The 26773-nt window shown below is 43.0% G+C and overlaps 1 protein-coding gene across 1 annotated transcript in view; it reads left to right on the forward strand.

The window, feature by feature from the left end:
• The window catches only part of LOC139393465 (mannosyl-oligosaccharide 1,2-alpha-mannosidase IA-like), a 208066-nt gene extending 181361 nt beyond the window's left edge, over positions 1-26705 (forward strand). The window contains exons 5-12 of the mRNA XM_071141983.1: positions 4782-4876; positions 8282-8405; positions 8896-8989; positions 10386-10501; positions 11706-11925; positions 19438-19610; positions 23074-23189; positions 24880-26705. Of these exons, the coding sequence (XP_070998084.1) occupies positions 4782-4876; positions 8282-8405; positions 8896-8989; positions 10386-10501; positions 11706-11925; positions 19438-19610; positions 23074-23189; positions 24880-25024 (1083 nt within the window). The 3' untranslated portion in view covers positions 25025-26705. The remainder of the gene's footprint in view (positions 1-4781; positions 4877-8281; positions 8406-8895; positions 8990-10385; positions 10502-11705; positions 11926-19437; positions 19611-23073; positions 23190-24879) is intronic.
• The last annotated feature ends 68 nt before the right edge of the window (positions 26706-26773 follow it).

The raw sequence follows: 26773 nt of genomic DNA on the forward strand, positions 1-26773 counted from the left end.
CCGTACAGAGTTCTATCCCTCAGTCTGTCTCCACTGGTCCCTGACAGTGTTAAATCAGGGAGAGGTGACCGCGTCGCCGCCACACGTCTCTTGTGCTTAAAAGAGAAAAGCCACTCAGTTTGCGGGTGTCGTGTGCATCATCCAAGGCATGATTCCAAACCGAAAGCGAAGTAAGCGAGCCGTCTCTTGTTACAACGGATCAATGGTCCTCCGTGCCGTGGCCTTGTCCGTTCTTCCGATGGCTGGGTTAAGGATTGTGGACGAGCGCCGGGAGATGCATGTGGGATGGTTGGGAAGTATGCGTAGACTCTAACGTGCGCTGCATGTGAAGCAGCAGCACGTCTCCATAGGCACTTCTGTGATTTTGTACAATTTTTGTTACCCTTATTTTTTACCAGGTAAGTTGACTGAGAACACTTTCTCATTTACAGCAACAACCTGGGGAATAGTTACAGGGGAGAGGAGGGGGGGGGGGGGATGAATGAGCCGAGGGAGAAGAAGGAGAGGAGGGCGTGAGTGAGATGCAGATTAGCTGGAGCTGTACTGAAGTCTTGCTCTGCACTATAGAAGGGGGAGGTAGATTTAGATAGATGTGAAAGGGGGCCTGCAACGTTGCATGTGCTCATCAGTAAAGCATACCACAGCTGCCCTCAAAAGGGCTCTTGCTGTAATTAATATATAAGGAATTTCTAAGTGCGTAAACAAGGCTTAATAACAGTGGGATATAATTGGAGTTTGTGTGTGTGTGTGTGTGTGTGTGTGTGTGTGTGTGTGTGTGTGTGTGTGTGTGTGTGTGTGTGTGTGTGTGTGTGTGTGTGTGTGTGTGTGTGTGTGTGTGTGTGTGTGTGTGTGCGCGCTTACGTAGGTTTTAAAAGGACTGTGGGCATGTGTTTACATGATGCCCATGAACTGCTAGGTTGGTTAAGTAAGGATGGGGGAGAGGGTCATTAGTAATCTCTTTGATAAGAGATGGAGCTGGCAGACCAGAGGGGCAATCTGCAGCTCCCGTCACACACACACACGAACACACACTCATTTTAGCCGTGGATCCTACAGTATGGATTAATGAGCTTCCTCTGTGTGTAAATCCACCCTGGGTCTCCCAGGCCCTCCCAGTATGCTGAGAGGGAATGGAATTATGGGAGTTCTGGAGGGCTAGTGGGCCAGCAAGGGACTGGGCCCCCAGCTGCTAGATGGAGCGATGAGCTTTTTTTTGTCTCTGTGTGGTGTCAATGGCCTGTGAATCTGAGTCATTTGAACTAGTATGGATTGTGCCGGAGTGTAACATGCAGATAACTATAGGTAATTGGATTGTAAAGATGACATTGTAGCAGCTGGCTGTAAATGGGCATTTGTCAAGGGCACGGGTAGCACCTGAACTTGCATGTGGGTGGGTAAATAGGTGGAAGGATTTGTTTGTGCGTGCGCGCATGTTACCGATGACAATGAAGATCGTGTGCATGTGTGCATATCTGCACACTACACATGAGAACAAACATGAGAACAAACATATATATCCACACACATAATGTGTCCAAATCAGTCATGTGCCAGTACATCTGTCTGTAGCCCACTCTGCCTCCTGGTCACAATAACAAAGACCCAGAAAGGGTGAATCAATGCCCAGACAGACCGTGTCCAGGCGCGTCCTTCATATGATGGAGATAACGAGCCTTCCTTGGCTCTCAGCTGCAGTCAGAGCTAGCAGTTAGAGTGCCGCAGTCAGGAGAGGCATTGTATCATTCACTTACTGTAGGACAAGGACACGGGCAACTCATATTGACATTATTGATGATCATAATTTAATGGCTGGTTACTCTGACATGCATTTATTAGTGCGTCCTAATTGGCAACCTATTTCCCAGAGCCCTGGTCAAAGGTAGTGCACTAATATAGGAAATAGGGTGCCATTTGGGTTGCAAGCCTATATGAACACTCAGCTCTACCCGCCGCCTCCTCTCCTTCTCACTCACTCTTTCTTTTAGCTGAGTTACCACGCGGTGAGACGGAGAGACTGCCAAAGAGCACTGTGACACTTTGTAAACACACACACACACACACACACACACACACTAGGCTTGGGCGTATAGAGCCCCACGGTGGATGTGTCATAATCCTCTTAAAACCTAGCGGTCAAACAGGGAAGTGGTTCCATTCGTTTTTCCACCATTCGTTTTTCCCCATAGGAAATTTTAGACACACTACGAATAAGGGTTGTGTTTCATGTAGGCTTTACCCTGAGGTGACGTTTTGATAACTATGTAAATCTGTCTCGGACAAGGAGACTTTTATCAATATATTCGGCTCTATTTACTCTGATTCGAAAATGCTAATTAGCATCAAAATAGACATCATGCAAGACCACAAATCTCAGGTATCAAATAATCAGGTATCGTGTCAATTTAAAATGTGCACAAGACAGTTCACAGAATTGTCAATTTAAAGATATTTTGTCAATTTATTAATGAATACATTTAGATTACATTAGGTAGTTAATCCAGAGATTTTTTACCTTTTTACCTTCGATTCGGCAGTCTGTCAAAATCACCGTGGTATTTGCGGTACCTTATGATTGCTACATTAGCAGCTAATTAGCACAACCCTTATTTTATGTGTTTCTAAAATCCGCTATGGGGAAAATGAATGGTGGAATCAAACAATTGGAACCATTTCCCTGTTTGACTACTAGGTTTTATGGGTATTACGACTCATACTGTGGTACTCTCTACCGTATACCGGGGCATCTTGATTTTTTTAATAAAACATTTTATTTAGCCAGTTTGTTTATAAAGAGAAAATGGAGCTGTTGAGCCACACAAGAGAGGTGATCAAGTTACACTTGACATTCACTACTAATGTATGCCAGATAAACATCTTACAACTAGCTATACGTTAACCATCTTTGTGCCAAATACATTTTCTCCAGCTCAGGGCTCCAGCTATGCATTTGGTTGAACTTGCTAGCTATAGGTAGCTAGTTTGCAAGACCAAGCTTCTTGGTTACAGCACAGAAAATCAATCCCCTCCTGGATCAAGTGTTAGTAGCCAAGGAGATAGTTGTATAACTTTATGAGCTGGGTTGTCTGTCTTTGCATTTAGTTTATGTTCGTTTGCGCTTGTTAGTATTTAGCTAGCATCCGTTATGGGAATTCAATAGTACTTTGTTTGCATAATATATATATATATATATATAAACAGTACCAGTCAGAAGTTTGGACACGCCTACTCATTCAAGGGTTTTTCTTTATTTTTTACAATTTTCCACATTGTAGAATAGTAGTGACGACATCAAAACTATGAAATAACACATATGGAATCATGTAGAAACCAAAAAAGTTGTATATATTTTAAATATATTTTATATTTAAGATGCTTCAAAGTAGCCACCCTTTGCCTTGATGACAGCTTTGCACACTCTTGGCATTCTCTCAAGCAGCTTCACCTGAAATGCTTTTCCAACAGTCTTGAAGGATTTGCCACATATGCTGAGCACTTGTTGGCTGCTTTTCCTTCACTCTGCGGTCCAACTCATCCCAAACCATCTCAATTGGGTTGAGTCGGGTGATTGTGGAGGCCAGGTCATCTGATGCAGCACTCCATCACTCTCCTTCTTGGTCAAATAGCCCTTACACAGCCTGGAGGTGTGTTGGGTCATTGTCCTGTTGAAAAACAATTGATAGTCCCACTATGCAAAGCAGAGGGGATGGTGTATTGCTGCAGAATGCTGTAGTAGCCATGCTGGTTAAGTGTGCCTTGAATTCTAAATAAATCAAAGACAGTGTCACCAGCAAAGCGCCCCCACACCATCACACCTCCTCCTCCATGCTTCATGGTGGGAAATACACATGCAGAGATCATCCGTTCACCTTCTACTGCTTCGCACAAAGATAAGGCGGTTGGAACCAAAAATCTCAAGTTTGGACTCATCAGACCAAAGGACAGATTTCCACGTGCTTAATGGTGGAAATTGCTTGTGTTTCTTGGCCCAAGCAAGTCTCTTCTTCTCATTTGTGACCTTTATTAGTGATTTTTTGCAGCAATTTGACCATAAAGGCCTGATCCACACAGTCTCCCCCGAACAATAGCCCTCTCCCTCTTTTCTAGTTCTCTCTGTTAGCAGCCTTGCATCTCAATTCTAATACCAGCACTCTGAGTCTCTCGCTATTTAACCCTCTCTCTTCTCTCTCTCTACTTCTCTCTCCTTCTAACTCTGTCTTCGCAGGTTATGCAGATCAATCTGACCTGTTAATCTTACTTTGAGACAGTGCTTCACTCTCCCTTGGCCCTGCTTTCAAGAGGCAGGCAGCAGAGAAGAGTGTCGTTTTAATTGAACTGCTCTGGGTTACATCAATAAGATTGCTTTTATTCCTTCTCAGAGCAGCGTCGCCTGTCCGTTGTCCCTGGGTTTGTTATGTTCTACACAATTAGCTTTGTTGAGAGAGGCTGGGAAGCCATCTGGAAAGTATTGGGGCTGGAGCTACACTTTAATTCTACTCTCTGTCTTTGACTGTTCGCTACATGAAAGAGTTCTACATGAAACCTTTTTCCTCTGAAGAAAGAGTTATTTGATGGCTCTTTGTCGGGTGAAAAGGTTCTGTACTTGGAAGCAAAAATATTTTTCTTACACGGGCCAAGATGAATATATGCCTGTGTTGATGCCACGCGGGGGTGGTGTGCACCTCTGTGGGGTTGGGGCTGGTTTTTGCACAGGTGTGTGTATTTCTGTCTTTGTGTGTTTCTGTGAGTGTTTACTAAGTCTCCCTCCTTCCTTGTTGTTGTAGATGTTCAAGCGGAAAGTGATGGTGCTTGGGGAGAAGCTGCTACCGGCCTTCAACACACCAACAGGTATCCCACGTGGAGTCATCAACCTGGGCAGGTGAGCCTAGCTACCAGTCCCCATGATTCCCTAGCTACAGTATCCTATTATAAACACATACTGTATGAGACCTTACCAACACATTTAGCTGGATTACATTACAATAAGAAGGTGGTGCCCATTTCATACTTCTGTTTCCATTTGAAATGTTTGAAATTTGCGGCCTCGTGTTGGAGCCACAAATTAAATAACGTGTTCAACCCTGATCTGTGCGATTTTATCGGGATCCCCATATGCAAGACCCCCCAACCCTACATAGTTAAGAAACTGTACACTTTTATTACATTTTCTCACTATCTTATCATCTAAAAATACATCTCTCTGGCACCTCTGCCTGCCACCTGCTTCCAATTAACCCGCCTGTCTAAGCAGACAGTTGCTGGCAAATTTAATTAACTGATTCCAGAGCTAATTCCAGTTAGATGGGTAACATGGACCCTGAGTGCAGATGGGCAGGGAGGAACGATACACATTATAAATTACAGCGACATAGGGAAAGGAACTTACATGTACAGAAACTACAGAAACGCACACACACAATGCATATTGAACACACACACACACACACACACACACACACACACACACACACACACACACACACACACACACACACACACACACACACACACACACACACACACACCAAGGGATTTCATTATACAGTAGCTCAGAGTGAAACGATGTTGCCCCATAATGTACAAGTACTAGATATTTAATGTCCTCAAACACACAAACACAAACACCAAGGGAATTCAGTGTAACACAATTAATATGCTGCCAATGGGCTGACTTGAACGTCTTCGAATTCCTCTGTTGTATATGTAGCATGTCCCATGTGGTCTTTCATACAGTATTTTGGGACTACTTATAGAATGTGATCCCAAAAGGCCTCAACACATTGAAGAACCTCAAGATAAATACTTTGTAGTTAGCGATGCGAACACATTCACACAAGGAGCACAATGAATAATGCATAGAGAAAGCGTTGAACACTTGTTTGCAAGTTACTGAATGCGAAAGCTGAGAATTATTTTTGCAAGTTTCCTAAAGTGTGCAATGTACTAATTTACAGTGCCACCAGAAAGTATTCACATCACTTGACTTTTTCCACATTTTGTTGTGTTACAGATTCCATTGAAATGGTTTGTCCCTGGCCTACACACAATACTCCATAATGTCAAAGTGGAAGCCTAAATAACTTAAGGAGTTAAATTTGCTTAACAAGTCACATAACTCGTTGCATGGACTCACTCTGTGTGCAATAATAGTGTTTAACATGATTTTTTAATTACTACCTCATCTCTGTACCAAACACATACAATTATCGGTGAGGTCCCTAAGTCTAGCAGTGAATTTCAAACATAAATTCAACCACAAAGACCAGGGATGTTTTCCAATGCCTCGCAAAGAAGGGCACCTATTGGTAGATTTAAAAAATAAAAGCAGACATGGAATATCCCTTTGAGCATGGCAAAGTTATTAATTACACTTCGGATGGTGTATCAATACATCCAGTCACTACAAAGATACAGGCGTCCTTCCTAACTCAGTTGCCGGAGAGGAAGGAAACCAATCAGGGATTTGACCATGAGGCCAATGGGGACTTTAAAACCGTTACAGAGTTGAATGCCTGTGATAGGAGTAAACTGAGGATGGATCACAACATTGTTACTCCACAATACTAACCTAAATGACAGAGTGAAAAGAAGGAAGCCTGTACATAATACAAATATTCAAAAACATGTATCCTGTTTGCAATAAGACACTAAAGCCATTCACTCCTAATCGACGGGCCCTGATGTTACTTTAGCTTGAGCAGCTAATGGTGGATTACCAAACTAATACGAAGCGTATTCATCAGGACGACGTCTCTCTTTGCTTCCATCCCTCTATAGTTTCTCTTTTTATTTCCATCCTCCGCTAATACGTTCCGTTCCATTCATCCCTTTATCACTTTCTATTAATGTAGGATTAGGTCATGTACCATAATGTAATGTAATGACGTTCCATCTCCCCTCCTCTGATCAGGTCAGGCAGAGTGTATTAGCACGTCGTTGAAGTCGTAATTTAGACATAGACACACTGTTATTCTGAGACGGCTGCGCATATCATCCTCACAGTGCACTACTTTCATAGAGAAATAAGACTAAAGGATATGGGTTTGCATCCGAAACCGCACCCCATTCTCTATATAGTGTTCTACTCACTGTAGTGTACTACTTTGACCAGAACCCTATGGGTCCTGGTCAAAATTATTGCACTATATAGGAACTAGGGTGCCATTTTGGTTTATTGGTGACCCTGGTTGACGCTCTTGTTTCAGTCTCTAAGATGAACTTAACGCTTTCCTCGACTCTGCAGAGGTAGACGGTGTTATTGATCTACAAAGGGCGGTAAGCCTCCCACTCTGTTCCCCAGACAAATGATGCGGTGCATCAGCTAGCATCTGGGTTGGTGCCCAAGGGGGACAAACAGATCCAGACCTGCTTAATCTTTATACTGCGCCCTAAATTGCACCCTATTCCCTATATAGTGTACTACTTTTGTCCAGGGCCCCCATGGCTTTGGTCAATAGTAGTGAACAATGTTTTCAATAGGGTGCCATTTGGGACGCACCTTAGTCTCTGTACTTTCTTCAGCACCAAAACACACAATTCTGGAGAGTGATGAACAATTGTAATATCTGACTGGATATCTGTCTCCTCGGCTCAGTGCTTTCTGAAAAGCAAGAAAGAAACAAATGATGGGCCGTTGCTCTGGGATATAAAAGAAAACACATTTTGGAGATATTGTAGGTGTTGGTGAACTAGAACCATGTAATGCATTGGCTCCAAGACACTTAGTTGTCTCAAAGACAAACCAGGGAACTGCTGAAAGTGACACCACACTGAAAATGAAAATGAAAATGTGAAAATGAAATGTTTTTCATTACTGACACTGGTGTTGATTGTTTATCTGTACAATCTGCCTACATTTTGTAAGGACAACATGCAATTGTAGCATCACATCAAGATGCAATACTGTTTATTTGCTCATTATTAAAATGTTGCAGAAAGTAATGATTTTTTTAATGCTAGCATGGATTTATTGTCTTGAGTGTGAACCAGTGTGTAATGGTGTGTGTTGAATGTGGTCCTCACTTGTTCCGGTATGGTTTCTGTTCCCAGTGTGTATAACAGTGTGTGTTGACTGTGGTCCTCACTTGTCCCGTTATGGTTTCTGTCCCCGGTGTGTATAACAGTGTGTGTTGACTGTGGTCCTCTCTTGTCCCGTTATGGTTTCTGTTCCCAGTGTGTATAACAGTGTGTGTTGACTGTGGTCCTCACTTGTTCCGGTATGGTTTCTGTTCCCAGTGTGTGTTGACTGTGGTCCTCACTTGTCCCGGTATGGTTTCTATTGCAGTGGCACCAGTTGGAGCTGGGGCTGGGCGTCAGCCGGGAGCAGTATCCTGGCGGAGTTTGGAACCCTGCACCTGGAGTTTGTCCACCTATCAGAGCTCTCTAACAATGGCATCTACACAGAGAAGGTATGTACTACAGTACCCACAATTCTGTGAGTGACTTGGGTCGCACAAATCCAGAAACTTAGTTAGAATCCAGTTAGAATCGTTCCACAGGAATTTCTCAAAAAAACCTGGGAACTTTGGGGACGTTTTCTGCCATTTTGCGTGACTGTCTGCGACCGAATTTCAGATTTTACTCAGTAAAATATGTTAAACCGTTAACATCGTATGCTTATCAGTGCATGCTCTATGCCATTATCCATGTGTGGTTTTCTTTCTGCAGTCATTACTATTCTCAAGGACTTGACTTTCCATTCATTTAATGGATATTTGTGAATGCTTTTAATGGGCATACTGAACATAATGGCAACTTTCCTTGGATGACTACATTTCCTTTCTAATTTGTCTGTGAGTGTCAACTTCAGGGTACAAGGACATTTAAATCAACCAAGTTTACAGAAAGATTTTTCGTTCAGAGCTAATGTGTTTTTTTTTTTACTGTGTGGTGTTGCAGGTTATGAATATCCGAAAGCTGTTGAACAAAATCGAGAAGCCTCACGGTCTCTATCCCAACTTCTTGAGTCCCGTCAGTGGCAACTGGGTCCAACGTGAGTACTGGTCTCCACCGAAGGAGATACACATTATTATGTTATTATCATGGAACATAAGGGCACTGGCCAGCCACACTAGTAGACTAGAATGTCTACTAGACAGCCTGAGTGGCATTCTACTAGCCAAAGGTACAACATTTGTGCCATGCGAAATTTGGGAAGACAACATTTCACGCCACATTTTCTACTAGCCTGGTCTAAAAAGTGCTACAGGGCTAGCGGGCTAGCTTAGTTTACATCGCCACACTTCACACACTGTATCCACAGGAAAGCCTTTGCCACTATACAAGCACCTCCTTTGTAATTGTAGTACAGCAGTAAAGAATGTCCTTGGTTAACCCGGTCACAGGCAAACCGTAGACTTTTTAAAACTGTACAGGAATTCCATATTATTACCCTGTAGTCGTCCGTGAACTGATCTTTCTACACACTCCTCCGGCCTTGCAGGAGCGCTCCTATTTAAATCCTTTGGAGCCTCCTTGTCGTCCATCCATCCCTTTTTCTTCCTTTCTTTCTTTCTTTCTTTCTTTCTTTCTTTCTTTCTTTCTTTCAGTAGCAACGTCAGTCTCAAGCAGGGCTGTAAATCGCCTCGCTCTGGGTTATTCAAATAATAATGAATCCAATTACGTCGGGGAATTGAATCTTTTCCGATTCGTCTGAAAGGCAGAGGAATGGGAGACGCCAAGACGGGCTCTGAAGATGTGGGTCTGGAAGTCCTAATCTGGCTGATTATGGGGATAATTGTTGTTGTGGGCGAATGGTTAATGAAGCAGGTAGATAAGGAGGAGAGGAAGGAAAGGGTGTTCAGTCCGGCCTGTGTTTTTGTCAGCATGGGCACATGAGGCATAGAGCAGAAAGCACTGATTCACACAGACCTCTCCCACAGTCTCTGGTGTTCTGTTGTCAAGGGCTAGCAGAACGCTGCGTGATAACCTTTCACAGTGTGTAGGAATGTGTGGTGGTGGAGGGTGGGCGGGCGTGCGTGCCTGCATGGATGTGTGAGCGCACAAAAACGTCTCCAACGCGGTATCTTATCCAGAGTTGTTAAATTAGCATGAAATTGAGTGGGAGGAAAAAAATATATATCTGAAGTTGTACTAACCAATTATCATTTTTATTTAATTTAAAACCACAACTGTGAGGGTACGTGATAAAGCTAGCCATAATGACAATGCTATTTTCTTTGCTAAGACTACTCAGAGTATGAATCTACAAATCAGTCAGCCTGTCATACCCCACGTATACCCTGATTCTATTTGACTCTATTTGATTGGTTGTTGGGTTTCGCCCGTTGTGAGACTGCAGAGTAATGTTTGTGAAAAAGACCCCCCCCCCCCCCCCCCCCCCCCCTGTGTGGAGATAATGTCAGATGTCTCTCTTTTTTCTCTCCCAGATCATGTTTCCATTGGCGGCCTGGGGGATAGCTTCTACGAGTATCTGATCAAATCATATCTGATGTCAGACAAGACGGACGAGGAGGCTAAGAAGATGTACTACAGTGCTCTGGAGGTAGGAGAACTTCCATGTAGCGCACAGCGAGGGACCTACTGCTGTCGTCAGGGGGCCGCTCGGTCTCAGCAGGCAATATGGAAGGATATACGGATGGAGGGAACAAAGGAAAGGAGGACTGGAGTCTGTTATTGCTGTAGTTTTAGAATTCAGTATGCTTTTACAGTACATCATAACAAGTATCAGCAACCCGTGATGCACAAACACACACACATGCACACGCGTGCAAGTGTGCACACAAAGTCACAAACAGACACGCAAACATGCACATGAGCTAACACACGCATACATGCAAGCATGCACTTGCACACACACTCACACATACACACTCACAAACATGGCATGACACACACAACCTCCTCCACACACCTAATCCCTCAGCCATCAATTAGCACAATATCCTCTCCTTAAATACCATTGACACTTGTCTTTTAGACTGATTTTAGACTGAGAGAGAGAGAGAGAGAACTCTGTTTCCTGACTTTCCAAAGAAAGACAAACTCTGCAACAGGGGTGTTTCTCTATCTCTGTTTCTCTCTTTCCATCCCTCTATCTCTCCTTTGTTTCCACCAGATTTCCACCTCTCTATCTCTCCTGGAATCAGAATAGAATGTGTTATAGGATGTAAAAATAATCCCATACATAAATACCAATATGGACACGTTGTTCACATTGGCTATGTGCATAGATAGTATGTCTACAGAACATGCATCCACAGAGCATTGTGGATAGAACAAGCCAAACAACAACTTAGGTACACACAAATTGAAGCAGCTGACATCCCAGCACTGCCATGGCACCTGTGCTGTAGATAGAAATGTATTCCAGACCTTCCAATTGCTTCTCCAGTATCTCGTCTTAGATCAGATTTAAATTGAAAAAGAATTGCGGTCTTTTTTTATTGACAGTGTTTCGCCGTCTCAGTTTCAGAGTAACAGAAGCATTCAGAAACCACAGAATTGAAATCATACGTATAGAATGACTAGAATAAAAAGCCTGGATTCTATTTCTAAGGTAGAAAGCTGTATTCTACTGTATGTATGTAGAATACCCACAGGCTAGTATAAATGCTAACCATGTTTCCCCATCACAGTACCAGCAGGATTCAAAGCAACACCGAGTTGAAAAAAATGCTTCAGTATGCAGTCAATTAATATAGATTTACCTGTGTCTCACCCATTTATAAATGTCAATCATCCCCCAGGCTATCGAGGCTAACCTGGTGCAGAAGTCCCCTGGTGGGCTGACCTACATGGCGGAGTGGAGGGGGGGCATCCTGGACCACAAGATGGGCCACCTGGCCTGCTTCTCCGGGGGCATGGTGGTGATCGGCGCGGACGACGGAGCTCCAGAGAAGAGACAGCACTACCTGGACCTGGCTGCAGAGATTACGCACACCTGCCATGAGAGCTACAGTAGATCTGGTGAGTAGGACTGGGAAGGCATTGAGTGTAGGACATCTGTGTGACCAAGGACAGGTATGAGATGAGTATTTAAGGATATTGGATATCCAATGGCTGGATGTTGCTCTGTGTATTCAGAGCAATTAGAGCATTTCCTGTTATTGTGCAGGACATTATCAAGTCAGTGAAATTACATTGCTGTTAGACTATCTTGTTAACCTCTCTGGCGTCCCACCTCGACAACAGCCAGTGAAATTGCAGGGCGCCAAATCCAAAACAACAGAAATCCCATAATTAAAGTTCCTCAAACATACAATTATTATACGCCATTTTAAAATTAAACTTCTCGTAAATCCAACCACAGTGTCCGATTTCAAATAGGCTTTATGGCGAAAGCACACCAAACGATTATGTTAGGTCAGCGCCTAGTCACAGAAATCCATACAGCCATTTTCCAACCAAGAAGAGGTGTCACAAAAGTCAGAAATAGCATTAAAATGGATCACTTACCTTTGATGATTTTCATCTGGTGGCACTCCCAGGTCTCCATGTTAGACAATAAATGTTTGTTTTGTTCGATAATGTCCCTCTTTATGACCAAAAATCTCCTTTTTGTTTGCGCGTTTAGTCCAGTAATCCGAATGCACAAGGTGCGGGCACTAAATCCAGACGAAAAGTTTTTAAAAAGTACAACAAAAGTTCGTAGAAACATGTCAAACGATGTTTAACCTTTTTGGGATAGGGGGCAGAATTTCACTTTTGGATGAATAGCGTGCCCAGAGTGAACTGTCTCCTACTCTGTCCCAGATGCTAATATATGCATATTATTATTAGTATTGGATAGAAAATACTCTGAACTCATCTGGCAGGCAAAAACCTGAGAAGAAATCCAAACAGGAAGTAAGAAATCTGAGGTTGGTCGATTTTCAACCCAGTCCCTATTGAATTCACAGAGAGATATGGATGAAGTTGCACTTCCTAGGGCTTCCACTCGATGTCAACCGTCTTTAGAAACTGGTTTGAGGATTCTACTATAAAGGAGGGGCTCATGAGAGCTCTTTGAGTCAGTGGACTGGTAGGGTGTCTCAGGCTTGTAACGTGCGCTCCCGACAGAGTTTGCTCTCGTTCCAGTGCTTTTCTCTGATTGAAACCTTATTGATGATTTATGTTAAAAACATCCTAAAGATTGATTCCATACATCGCTTTGCTTGTTTCTACAAACTGTAACTGAACATTTCAAGTTTTTGTCTGAATGAAGTGCTTGCGCCTCATTAAGATGGATTACTGGGCTGAACACGCTAACAACAAGTGGCTAAATGATGGACTTTATGGAACTTTATGGAACAAATCAGTCATTTATTGTCGAACATTGATTCCTGGGAGTGCCTTCTGATGAAGATCATCAAAGGTAAGTGAATATTTATAGTGTTTTTTCTAACTTCTGACTCCAAAATGGCGGATCTTTCTTTGGCTGGATTGGGCTGAGCGCCGTTCTCAGATTATGCTTTTTCCGTAAAGTTTTTTTGAAATCCGACACAGCGTTTGATTTAAGGAGAAGTCTATCTTTAATTCTGTGAATAACACTTGTATCTTTTATCAATGTTTATTATGAGTATTTCTGCCAAATCACTGGATGTTTTGGAATCAAAACATTACTGCACGAAACGCGCCAATGTAATCTGAGATTTTTGGATATAAATATGCACATTATCGAACAAAACATACATGTATTGTGTAACATGATGTCCTATGAGTGTAATCTGATGAAGATCATCAAAGGTTAGTGATTCATTTTATTTATATTTCTGCTTTTTGTGACTTGTGTGTTTTTTGACTTGGCTATGACCTAACATAATCATATGTTGTGCTTTCGCTGTAAAGCATTTTTTAAATCAGACACGATGGGTAGATTAACAAGATGTTTATCTTTCATTTGCTGTATTGGACTTGTTAACCTTTCTAGGGCAGGCGTTCCGCTAGCGGGACCCCACGACCACATTCCGCTGAAAAGGCAGCGTGCGAAATTCGAAAATATTTATTTGAAATATGTAACATTAACAAATCCAATACAGCAAATGAAATATAAACATCCTGTTAATCTACCCATGGTGTCCGATTTAAAAAATGATTTACAGCGAAAGCACAACATATGATTGTGTTAGCTAAAAAAAAGTTATTCCAAATGATTCTTTATCATCTTTCGACACTTCAATGTGCACTCATGCTGTCCTACCAGACCTCCTTTGAAAGGAGTAATCATTTGAAGGCAGTCAGTGGTGATTCAGAATGGAGAGAAAGACCAAGATGTCTGTTATTTGTAAAATAAACAGAGAATGAGAGTCTCACAGAGACCACAGGCAAATTATTTGTAGCACAACTCAACCTGGAGAGGACGAAGATCAAACAAGACCAAGATCATCCAGTCTTGATGAAATTCCACACACACAGTTCATTTTACACTATTTTGGGGTTTATATTGTATATATATATATTGTTACAACTATTCATATTGTTAACTATTCTGGCCATGGTGTTCATATTTTTGAAGTTAAAATTACACTAAATGGAGTAAATATCCAACTTGCAAAGAGTTGGTTAAACTCTAATTGCCATTTTATTCTTTTCAGTATCATTTTTTATCAACTCCTTTGCCATTTTTCAATTTTCTGTGTTGTTTAGAATTAATAATCAACTCCAGCAGAGTAAATTTCTCTTTCAGTTTACTTCCTTTGAGTTATAAGGGTATAAAGCCGTATTTAAATATTTATTGTGTCACATTTTAGTTACTCATAATGGAGGTTAAAGTACTGCGTCCCAATCAACTCCAGTTATCAACACTAACTGCAGGGAGCGTATCACTACTCACTACCGAGGGTTAAGAAAACTCCCAGTAGAGTCAATTCAACCCAACATTTTTCAACTATCCTTTATTTACTGTGCTCTGTCTGGGTGGAGAATGAACTCGAGGGAATCTAAAAGACTGAGGAAAAAAAAGATGAGTTGTGTACACTTTTGGCAGAAAAAAACTTGCTTGAACTTGATTTCTCGTTCTCGGCCTTGAAACTTCCGGAAATATATTATTAGGGAATCAATTTTGAGTGTTTTCACCACAGGGTGAGCAGACCGGTTTCATCCTGAAAATACAGCTGATGCGACTCATCGCATAACAGGTTTCTTGATATACTTAGAAGACTTTTGATCTCTCCACCCAAAAGGCACCTCCTCCTTTTTATGGCCATCCTCTGCTTTTTCTTCATTTTTTCCCCTTCTCATTAGAGGGCTGCTCAATATTTCACTTCCGAGCCTCTTAGCTTTTGTTGGATTGGATGCCCTTGGAGTGAGAAAGGAGGTTAAAAGGGTCTCTCCTTCTGCTGCACCTCTCTGCTGTCTGGATCTGTGCCATCAACACAACAGGGCCGGCTGGCCCCCGTCTTCTAGCCAAATAAAATAAATGTTTAATTGTCCCATGCGCCGAATACAACAGGTAGACCTTACAGTGAAATGCTTACTTACAAGCCCTCAACCAACAATTCAATTCAACAATTCAGAAAATCCCCCCCAAAAAGTAAGAGATAAGAATAACAAATAATTAAAGCACAGCAGTAAATAGCAATAGCGGGGCTATATACAGGGGGTACTGGTACAGAGTCAATGTGTCAATGTGTCAATAATGTCGAGGTAATTGTTGTAATTATGTACATGTAGGTAGAGTTATTAAAGTGGCTATGCATAGATAATAACAGAGAGTAGCAGCAGCATGAGGTGGGAGGGGGGGGGGGCAATGCAAATAGTCTGGGTAGCCATTTGATTAACTGTTCAGGAGTCTTATGGCTTGGGGGTAGAAGCTCTTTAGAAGCCTCTTGGACCTAGACTTGGTGCTCCGGTACCGCTTACCGTGCGGTAGCAGAGAGAGCAGTCTATGACTAGGGTGGCTGTAGTCTTTGACAATTTTTAGGGCCTTCCTCTGACACCACCTGGTATAGAGGTCCTGGAAGGCAGGAAGCTTGGCCCCAGTGATGTACTGGGCCGTACGCACTACCCTCTTTAGTGCCTTGCGGTCGGAGGCCGAGCAGTTTCCATACCAGGCAGTGATGCAACCAGTCAGGATGCTCTCGATGGTGCAGCTATAGAACCTTTGATGATCTGAGGACCCATGCCAAATCTTTTCAGTCTCCTGAAAGGGAATAGGTTTTGTTGTGCCCTCTTCACGACTGTCTTGGTGTGCTTGGTGACCATGTTAGTTTGATGGTGATGTGGACAGGTGGGAAAGGGCAGTGTGGAGTGCAATAGAGATTGCATCATCTGTGGATCTGTTCGTGCAGTATGCAAATTGGAGTGGGTCTAGGGTTTCTGGGATAAGGGTGTTGATGTAAGCCATGACCAGCCTTTCAAAGCATTTCATGGCTACAGACGTGAGTGCTACGGGTCGGTAGTCATTTAGGCAGGTTACCTTAGTGTTCTTGGGCACAGGGACTATGGTGGTCTGCTAGAAACATGTTGGTATTACAGACTCAGACAGGGAGAGGTTGAAAATGTCAGGGAAGACACTTGCCAGTTGGTCAGCACATGCTCGGAGTACACGTCCTGGTAATCCGTCTGGCCCAGCCACCTTGTGAATGTTGACCTGTTTAAATCAAATCCAATCAAATCTTACTCACATCGGCTGCGGAGAGCGTGATCTCACAGTCATCTGGAACAGCTGATGCTCTCATGCATGTTTCAGTGTTACTTGACCCGAAGCGAGCATAGAAGTTATTTAGCTCGTCTGGTATGCTCATGTCACTGGGCAGCTCTCGCCTGTGCTTCCCTTTGTAGTCTGTAATAGTTTGCAAGCCCTGCCACATCCGACAAGCGTCGTAGCCGGTGTAGTATGATTCGATCTTAGTACTTTATTGACACTTTGCCTGTTTGATGGTTCGTCAGAGGGCATAGCGGGATTTCTTATAAGCTGCTCCTTTTAAAGCTGCAGCTCTAGCCTTTAGCTCAGTGTGAATGTTCAATGTAATCCATGGCTTCTGGTTGGGATGTGTACGTACAGTCACTGTGGGGACGAAGTCCTCGATGCACTTATTGATAAAGCCAATGACTGATGTGGTGTACTCCTCAATGCCATTGCAGGAATCCCGGAACATAATCCAGTCTTTGCTAGCAAAACAGATTTGTAGTTTAGCATCTGCTTCATCGGACCACTTTTTTTATGTTCCGGGATTCCTGGTGCTTCCTGCATAAATTTTTGCTTGTAAGCAGGAATCAGGAGGATAGCGTTATGGTCAGATTTGCCAAATGGAGGGTGAGGGAGAGCTTTGTACGAGTCTCTGTGTGTGGAGTAAAGATTTTTAGAATTATTTTCCCCTCTGGTTGCACATTTAACATGCTGATAGAAATTAGGTAAAGCTGATTTAAGTTTCCCTGCGTTAAAGTCTGCTGCCACTAGGAGTATCGCCTCTGGGTGAGCGTTTTCCTGTTTGCCTATGGCAGAATACAGCTCATTGAGTGTGGATTTTGTGCCAGCCTCGGTCTTTGGTGGTAGGCAGCTTCGAAAAATACAGATGAAAACTCTTTAGGTAGATAGTGTGGTCTACCGCTTATAATGAGATACTCTACCTCAGGCGAGCAAAACCTTGAGACTGCTCCAGCTATTGTTTACAAATATGCATAGGCCCCTACCCCGTGTCTTACCAGAGGCTGCTGTTCTGTCCTGCCGATAGAGTGTATAACCCACCAGCTGTATGTTCTTAATGTTGTTATTCAGTCACGGCTCGGTGAAACATAAGATATTACAGTTTTTAATGTCCCATTGGTCGGATATACGTGCTTTCAGTTCGTCCCATTTATTTTCCAGCGATTGAACGTTAGCTAGCAGAACGGAAGGCACAGATTAGGCACTCGTTGCCTGATCCTCACAAGGCATCCTGATCTCTTTCCGCGAAACCTACGTTTCCTTTTCCAGCGAATATCGAGGATCTGGGCCTGGTCCGGTATCTGTAGTATATCCCTCGCGTCTGACTCATTGAAGAAGAAATCCTCGTCCAATTTGAGGTGAGTAATCTCAGTTCTGATGTCCAGAAGCTCTTTTCAGTAGCAGCAACATATTGTACAAAACAAGTTACAAACAACACTTTTTTGTTTTGTTAATAGCACGGTTGGTTAAAAGCCTTTAAGACGGCAGCCCTACCCTCCGGCACAAACTTTACATCCCTATATGGATTCAGACATGAGGGAAAATGTCTGAAGGTTTTCCGTCATTGGCTAGTGTGCCTCGCTGTTGGGGAGGAGAGGAAGGTTGATGTATAGAAACATAAAACAGTCAATAGTTCAAAAGGCAGATGGGTTCTCGGTCCTAAAAAGAGTTGAGAAAGTTGGAGTCGGTCGTGTGTGCTGAAATAGAAAGGAGATGATGTCAAGGAGTGAAATGCCACTGCTGCCATTGCTGCTCTCATTCCTTTCCTGCCAGATGGATGTAGTGACTGAGTAAGTGTGAGTAAGTACAACAATGGATGTACTTACTAAGGATTGCCCCTTTAACAGGCAAGTGACCGTCATACAGTAGAACTATGTCCCCATTTGAACGCGATCCATTAACCTGTAAGAATGATTTTTTATTCTGTCCACTGTTCTGCGACTGTCCTGCAAAATCGTTCCCTTGTCCCACAGTTGGGCTTTTTACATGTGGTCACCCTAATTCCACCAGTGGAAGCTTTGCTACTGCAACATGTGACACCAGCTTTTCGCATGTGAGGGGAATAACATTATTTCAACCCCACGTGTGAACTTGCAATTCCACATGTGAAATATAACTGCAATATCCGATATTCACAAACTGCAATTCACATGTGAGGTGAAACATGTTATTCTCCTCACGTGTGAACATGTGAACGCTACATTTAATGCATGTGAAAATATGGTTTCACATGTGAAATTTAAGCTCAACGTGTTTTTTTTGAAAGGGTTCTGCAAACGACCTGGCAAATAACCTACTACGGTTTGGGGGGAAAAAACACTATGTGAAACATGCGTCATGTGACATACGCAGTAATACACAATCATCCTGATTGAGATTCAAAATGTGAAATGTTGCCATGCCAATGGACTTACCCTGAACTGTAAATGTAAAATAAATTGCTACCCAGAATAGCAACCATTGGGCTACTGTAGATGGGAATCCTGTTCACATGCTGTCGCTATGGCCTTCCAGAGTGGCAGCCGGCTAACAGAGACAGAATGTCTAGACCATCTGGATTACAAGACCAACTGGGGAACAGGTCTTTATTGTAGAGCTCATTTTCCATGACTTTTTAGAGCGTATTGTCGGAATCCTGATTCTGTGCCAGGGCTATAGTATTTATAGTGCGTTGCTAATTCACCCACAGCTATGTGGTTCGTTTTGATTTGTTTCAGTACCTCAGAAGACTGATTGAACAAACTATTAACTTAAAAATAAATTGACTCAAATAAAATTCCTCATCCCCCATGTTTTTGTTTTAAGTACGTCATTTAATCTGTTCACTCTGTGTCTCTCGAATCTCCCTTTAGCTACGAAATTAGGGCCCGAGGCATTCCGATTCGACGGCGGGGCAGAAGCCACGGCGACCAGACTGAGTGACAGATACTACATCCTGCGTCCGGAGGTCATCGAGAGCTACATGTACATGTGGAGGTTGACCCATGACCCCAAGTACCGGGAGTGGGGCTGGGAGGCAGTGGAGGTGAGTCACACAGACGTTAATGTTGCACAGTCTTCATGATGCCATAATGTCACTAAAGTAATGACATATAACTCTGGTGCTTTATCGGCAAAATATCTTCTGGTTATATTTGTTACATTGTGATTAGCAATGAGTTTAAACTGAGTGGAGATCTGGCTCTTATCCTTAAAGTGCATTTAACAAGGATGTGTAAAGAACAATAAAACCGTGATTCTAGAATATGTTGTTGAAATATGATTAAAAACCTCAATAGAGGCAATCATATTCCACATACAGATGGCGGATCTTAACTTGATCACTCTTGTGGCAGAGAATTTTCCTGCTGCATCAGGAAATTCAAACGAGTCCCTGAAAAATAGCAGTTATCTTTTCTCCATGTGCGGGCAGTCGAGTCACTTGGATCAGGGCTTGTTATCAAAATCATTTTCTCTCTCACTCGCTTAAATGCTATGCCTAGGTCCTATTACTGCAACATTCAAATGTATAAAAATGTATCTGAAATGCAGCCATACGCATTCACTGTCGTTTTATTGTTTTATATAGCTTAACACAAGATAAATATTGGTCTACATTAGGTTACGACCATACAAGTGTATCCTAAGGTCAAAATTGAGTTCGGTCATGGCCTGAGGAGATCTAGCTGTTAGGGTCGCTGCCTTCAGCGCTCACATATAGACCTACCGTGCAGGCCTACCACACCTTTCTCGCACAAATAACTCAATCCCCCGATTGACTTGATTTATTTACACATTTCAAATATTATTCCAGGAATATTTTACCCCTGATCTTGATAAGACATGACCATACCAGACACTTTAGGAGAACATAAATAGGAAACAAATAAAATAATAACAATAGGCTACATAGGCCATAGTAGATTTGCCATACATGAATAAATGGTAAATGATTATAAACTTACTTTCTATTGCACGGAATGTTTGCCAAAGAGATAAATCGCCCTTCTGCTCAAAAAGGACTAAGTTGTTCTGATGACAATACCAACCGTGTGTGTTGAATTTAGTCAATCACTGAATTGACCAACTGAGCTAATTGATCACTTCAGTGATGACTAAATTCAACACACCTGGTCTTCCAGGTGGTCTTCCAGTTTTTTCCTTTCAATTAAGCCCTAGACAACCAGGTGTGGGGAATTCCTTACTAATTAGTGACCTTAATTCATCAATCAAGTACAAGTGAGGAGCGAAAACCCACAGACACTCGGCCCTCCGTGGAATGAGTTTAACACCTGTGCTGTAACCCCTGCCGGAATGAATCCTGTAAACACGTGGAATGAGTTTAACACCTGTGCTGTAACCCCTGCCGGAATGAATCCTGTAAACACGTGGAATGAGTTTAACACCTGTGCTGTAACCCCTGCCGGAATGAATCCTGTAAACACGTGGAATGAGTTTGACACCTGTGCTGTAACCCCTGCCGGAATGAATCCTGTAAACACGTGGAATGAGTTTGACACCTGTGCTGTAACCCCTGCCGGAATGAATCCTGTAAACACGTGGAATGAGTTTGACACCTGTGCTGTAACCCCTGCCGGAATGAATCCTGTAAACACGTGGAATGAGTTTGACACCTGTGCTGTAACCCCTGCCGGAATAAATCCTGTAAACACGTGGAATGAGTTTGACACCTGTGCTGTAACCCCTGCCGGAATGAATCCTGTAAACACGTGGAATGAGTTTGACACCTGTGCTGTAACCCCTGCCGGAATGAATCCTGTAAACACGTGGAATGAGTTTGACACCTGTGCTGTAACCCCTGCCGGAATGAATCCTGTAAACACGTGGAATGAGTTTGACACCTGTGCTGTAACCCCTGCCGGAATGAATCCTGTAAACACGTGGAATGAGTTTAACACCTGTGCAGTAACCCCTGCCGGAATGAATCCTGTAAACACGTGGAATGAGTTTGACACCTGTGCTGTAACCCCTGCCGGAATGAATCCTGTAAACACGTGGAATGAGTTTAACACCTGTGCTGAAACCCCTGCCGGAATGAATCCTGTAAACACGTGGAATGAGTTTAACACCTGTGCTGTAACCCCTGCCGGAATGAATCCTGTAAACACGTGGAATGAGTTTAACACCTGTGCTGTAACCCCTGCCGGAATGAATCCTGTAAACACGTGGAATGAGTTTAACACCTGTGCTGTAACCCCTGCCGGAATGAATCCTGTAAACACGTGGAATGAGTTTAACACCTGTGCTGTAACCCCTGCCGGAATTAATCCTGTAAACACGTGGAATGAGTTTAACACCTGTGCTGTAACCCCTGCCGGAATGAATCCTGTAAACACGTGGAATGAGTTTAACACCTGTGCTGTAACCCCTGCCGGAATGAATCCTGTAAACACGTGGAATGAGTTTGACACCTGTGCTGTAACCCCTGCCGGAATGAATCCTGTAAACACGTGGAATGAATCCTGTAAACACGTGGAATGAATGCGTAAAAAAAAAATACATTCGTCCACGGGTCAAAGGGTAGTGGGCCGGATTCGAAGCCATGCCGACTCTGGCATATGTGTGCCGGGGTTAGTCGCTGTAACCGTTGGACCACATAGGCACTGAGAAAACCAACCATTTATTATACCTGTTGCGTTCCTTCGACATATCATAAAACAATAGTTTGAAAAAAAATCTAGTTTTCCTCCCGCGACGAAAGGATTAAAATTGACATCTGACATCTGTACTGGTCTGTGTCCATGCGTATTCTCTCGAGGAACTAATGTACAGTACATATAATTGAACATGGTCACGGTCCTTCGATGCTACGTCTAACAAGGCAGTGTGAGGGCAGAACTAGCCAGGCTGATTAGCATATTACTGCCCCTTGACAACAGCAGACTAATGCACCATAATTAACACAGACCCCTGTTCTTACTGTTGCATCTGCACGAGAAGAAGCAAAGGGTGGAGTTTGACAACCCTTTGTGCCCCATAATTAATGCACGTGTCAGTCTGATCACACAGGATGAATGCTATATCTATCATCCCAACCCCCCGTTTGCAATGGCTAAGGGGATTGCGAGCCACGCTATTAGCTCTGCCCCCATTCACCACCTCAACCCCAAGCTCTTGTTCTCACTCGTGCTACTGGATGCCGTGGAATATTGTATAAGGTGCCCCAGGACAAGACCTTAATATAAAGTAGGCTTTATGTTTGGTGTACTGTGAGGCAAAAGAGTGTGTTTGAGGACATGGTACCAGGTTGACGCATCTGTCTCTGGCTCTCCATAAACGACCTTATGTTCCCGTATCAGCGTTGCGCTACTCCAGTACTTGAGCGCTGCAGTCCTACTACTGGAAGTTTGATTTGATAGGAATTGCCGTCATTACGTCGATAGGTACGGAGATGCTGTCTGTGCCCATTGGCTAACTGCTGGTATAGTACATGTCCATTTTGACATGAACATCCCTCCTACCGCTCTTCTTTCTATTCTTCTCCCCAGGCTCTGGAGCAACACTGCAGAGTCGAAGCTGGTTTCTCTGGGATCCGAGACGTGTACGCCCAGACAGTCAGCCACGATAACATGCAACAAAGCTTTTTCCTCTCCGAGACACTCAAGTAAGTCTAACACGGCCAGTCAACCCCCCCCCCCCCCCCCCTCCCTCCCTCCCCCACCTACTGAGAATATACCAGCAAACACTTCGCTTTTTTTGATTTGTAAACGGCCCTAGAGCTTCTTCCACTAAGTGTAAGTAGCATTTACAGTTTCTGGGAAGTAGTAAGAAGTAAATGGCAATTGCGGTTTAAATCCCCCTAGAGTTGATCGAATTAGCATAATACAAAAATCCCCATCAAAATCCGTTAGTTTAAGCTCCAGATATCTTTTTTCACCGGCTGCTTCTCAATCCACCGCATCCACCGATGTCGTCCTTCCGCGTCTGCGGTGAAAGGTGGCAGAGCCAGAGCGGGGTTTGTCAGACCACGAGACATCCCGAGAAATCTGTCTCCTCACCAAAACGTCTGTGGTAGCTTGACCCCTCTATGGGAAGATGAGACTACGTGTTGGTTGTTTTGCTCTGGGATGCCCACAAGCCTCACAAGAAAACGAAATCATTCCGGACCTTCCTTATATCTCTCAGATATAGGATAGACTGTTCAGGACAAACTTCCTTTAGATTGTTGGGGGAAATATCTGTTTGTTTATCCATGTGCGAAGCTATTATTCAATGCATTTCAATGGGCTAATAGCAGTAAGGCTAAATTCAACGTTTCGTCAAATAATAGTTTTATTTTTATACCTTAAAGGATCCTAAAACTTCATATCAAATAGATAAATGATCCTTGGTATGACCATCTTAAAACAATTCCATACGTTAGCTTGGAACCCCCATCTCCCTGGCTTAGACTCCCTGGCTTAGACTCCCTGGCTTAGACTCCCTGGCTTTGACTCCCTGGCTTAGACTCCCTGGCTTAGACTCCCTGGCTTAGACTCCCTGGCTTAGACTCTAAAGCATGAAGACATGTTTTCTCGTTAGCTATGGTATACACTTTCCACCCTATTTACTGGTCTGTCTGTCTGTCGCGAGAACACTCACATTAGTCTAAGATATTCACACAATATGTTGAGTGCACTCGAGCACAGTATCTTCATCTCAACATTTACAGACAAACCTTATCGTGAAAGAAATAGAAATGGAGGAATTCCCATTTAGATTCAGCTGAAAGACTCCGTCTCGCCCCCTCTCAGATTCCGTTTGTGATGGGCTGGTTAAGTGATGTGGACAATCCACATAGTGATGTTGCTTCAGACCCTGAGGGACGTGTGAGTGTCGTCTGGGCCCCCTTAGATAAAGAACCCTTAAAAAACGTTGGTGGGAAAATGGAGAAAGCTGTGTTTTATACTAAATCTTTTCAGGAGAGATAAGATGAGTTATAATTTATTTATTTTTATAAAGAAAATGGGGGGGGCGATCTCCAGACAGGCTTTAAATTAAGCACCCGCTTCACCTTGCTGTTGTTCATCATTTATTGTATGCGTCAATAATTCAATGATTTCATTCAATAGTCGTGAGACATTACAAAATAGACTTGTTTTACGAAAGCAAAGAATGTCATGTCGTCACATCAGTAGTTCATCTATCACTGCCCAACCCTGATTAAAACATGTTTTATTGGCTCATACAATAGCATTATAGCCATGATGCATTTGTTTAGATACCCGTAGTCTAGGAGAAAACTAGCCGGCGTGCGAATCCTTTATTCTAGCCGTTCGCTTCCCCCAGACACTGACTCTGTTTGTCCCTCTCAGGTATCTATACCTGCTCTTCTCTGACGATGACCTACTGCCTCTGGAGGACTGGGTGTTCAACACGGAAGCTCACCCCCTGCCTGTCGTCCGCAAGAGCTGCCTACAGGGGGAGGGAGGGACACACGACAAGACAACCTCGGAGTAGCAGCCTGCTGTACAACCACTGCATAACTCACCTGCATACAGACACTGAATAACACGTATTCTTACATCACATGCATACAACACACACATATAGACACACACACAGACCCACACAGGACAGCATTACACACAGGTAACAACAACACAACAAAATGCAGGGCCCACGTCCCTTGGGCCCTGTAACAGACTCTCAATTCCTTTCCAGTAAAGGATCTTGTCGTATACGCTGTGATTGTATAATCTTGAGCCGGGTCGGGACTACTTCCTGCCGGCGTTACTTTCTGTGGACAATCAGGACGAACATGATTTTCATGAAAAGAGCACCTTTTTTTCTTTCCTTCTTTCCTCTGTGAGGAAACCAAGAGTATCTTGCAGACCCAAATGTAATGGGAAGAGTGCTGTATTATGGGCCATATTGAGAGAGAGAGAGAGAGAGAGAGAGAGAGAGAGAACCACTGAGCTTTTGCTTTGATTCCGTTTTTCACCGCAATCAATTAATGATTTCACCTGATCTTGTCATTGCTTCTTTTTTTTCTGGCTTTTTTTCTCTGTCTCTTTGACCAAAGTTGTTTGTTGTTTTTCACAATTCCCTTAACACATCCTTTTTGTGGTGAGGTTTGACCAATAGTAAGGTGACAGACGAATAGGGAGGGATGAATGGTGTTGAATATTAAATGTATAGACAATTGTGAAATGTAATACTCTAAATCCACCTTGAAAAGGATTGTTTATTCAGAGTTTCCTGGCAGAAACAGGTTAAATGAATAATAACAGGCATGGGGAAAAATTTAAAATGGAAGAGGTTGTTGGAGTGTCTTACATGTCCAGGGACCATTTTTATAAATTGTTTGTCTTTATAATTTGTTTCGAGTACAATACTGGTGACATATTTTCATCGGGGCAAGTCTGCGTTGAATCCTCCTTACCCTCTTTCAGAGTGTAGCGTCACATTGTGTGAGTCCTGTGACTTTAACACAACTGTCAGTCCTGTTACTGTAACACAACTGTCAGTCCTGTTACTGTAACACAACTGTCAGTCCTGTTACTGTAACACAGGTGTCGGTCCTGTGACTGTAACACAAGTGTAAGTCCTGTTACTGCAGCACTGTAGAACGAGTGTCAGTCCTGTGACTCCAACACAAGTGACAGTCCTGCTACTGTAATACAAGCACTCACAACCACCCCAGAGGCAAGATCACCACAGCTATTCTCTGTCACTTACTATAACTGGGCTCAAATATGCTTGCCAAAGTTATCAGCCCTCATCGAGAGCTCCAGCTCTCTCAAATCCGCAGTGGGGAAAGTTAGGCTTGAGGCTAAGGGTTTCCTAAAAATGTATTTCGTAGAGGGGAATGTGAATGGCGCTTTCCTATTTCATCCTTATTCGTATCATCACTGCTGTCCAATGCAGAGAGAATGTGCTGTACATACCTGGATGAATGTAAGGGTCCCCTGTATTAGCTTATCTTCAGTTTCCGTTGTGATTTATTTGACTTAATTATGTCATTATTTTCATTGCTTTTTCATTTTGCTTCCCTCAGGTGTTTCTGTAAAAGAGGAAAAAACGTTTGACTTTAATTATAGTTCTGGTTGATATGAATTATTGTTATTACTTATCTTTCATTGTTGAATATTTTCAAATACTGATAAAAGACCTGTGCAACTTTGTACATTTAAAGCAACTTCATTTGCTTTGTCTGGATTATTTTGTTGTTGTCTGTCCCTAATATGAATGGTTTTTACTGTATGT

The sequence above is a fragment of the Oncorhynchus clarkii genome, chromosome 3, assembly GCF_045791955.1.
Source record: "Oncorhynchus clarkii lewisi isolate Uvic-CL-2024 chromosome 3, UVic_Ocla_1.0, whole genome shotgun sequence".
In the NCBI taxonomy this organism is placed as follows: Eukaryota; Metazoa; Chordata; class Actinopteri; order Salmoniformes; family Salmonidae; genus Oncorhynchus; species Oncorhynchus clarkii.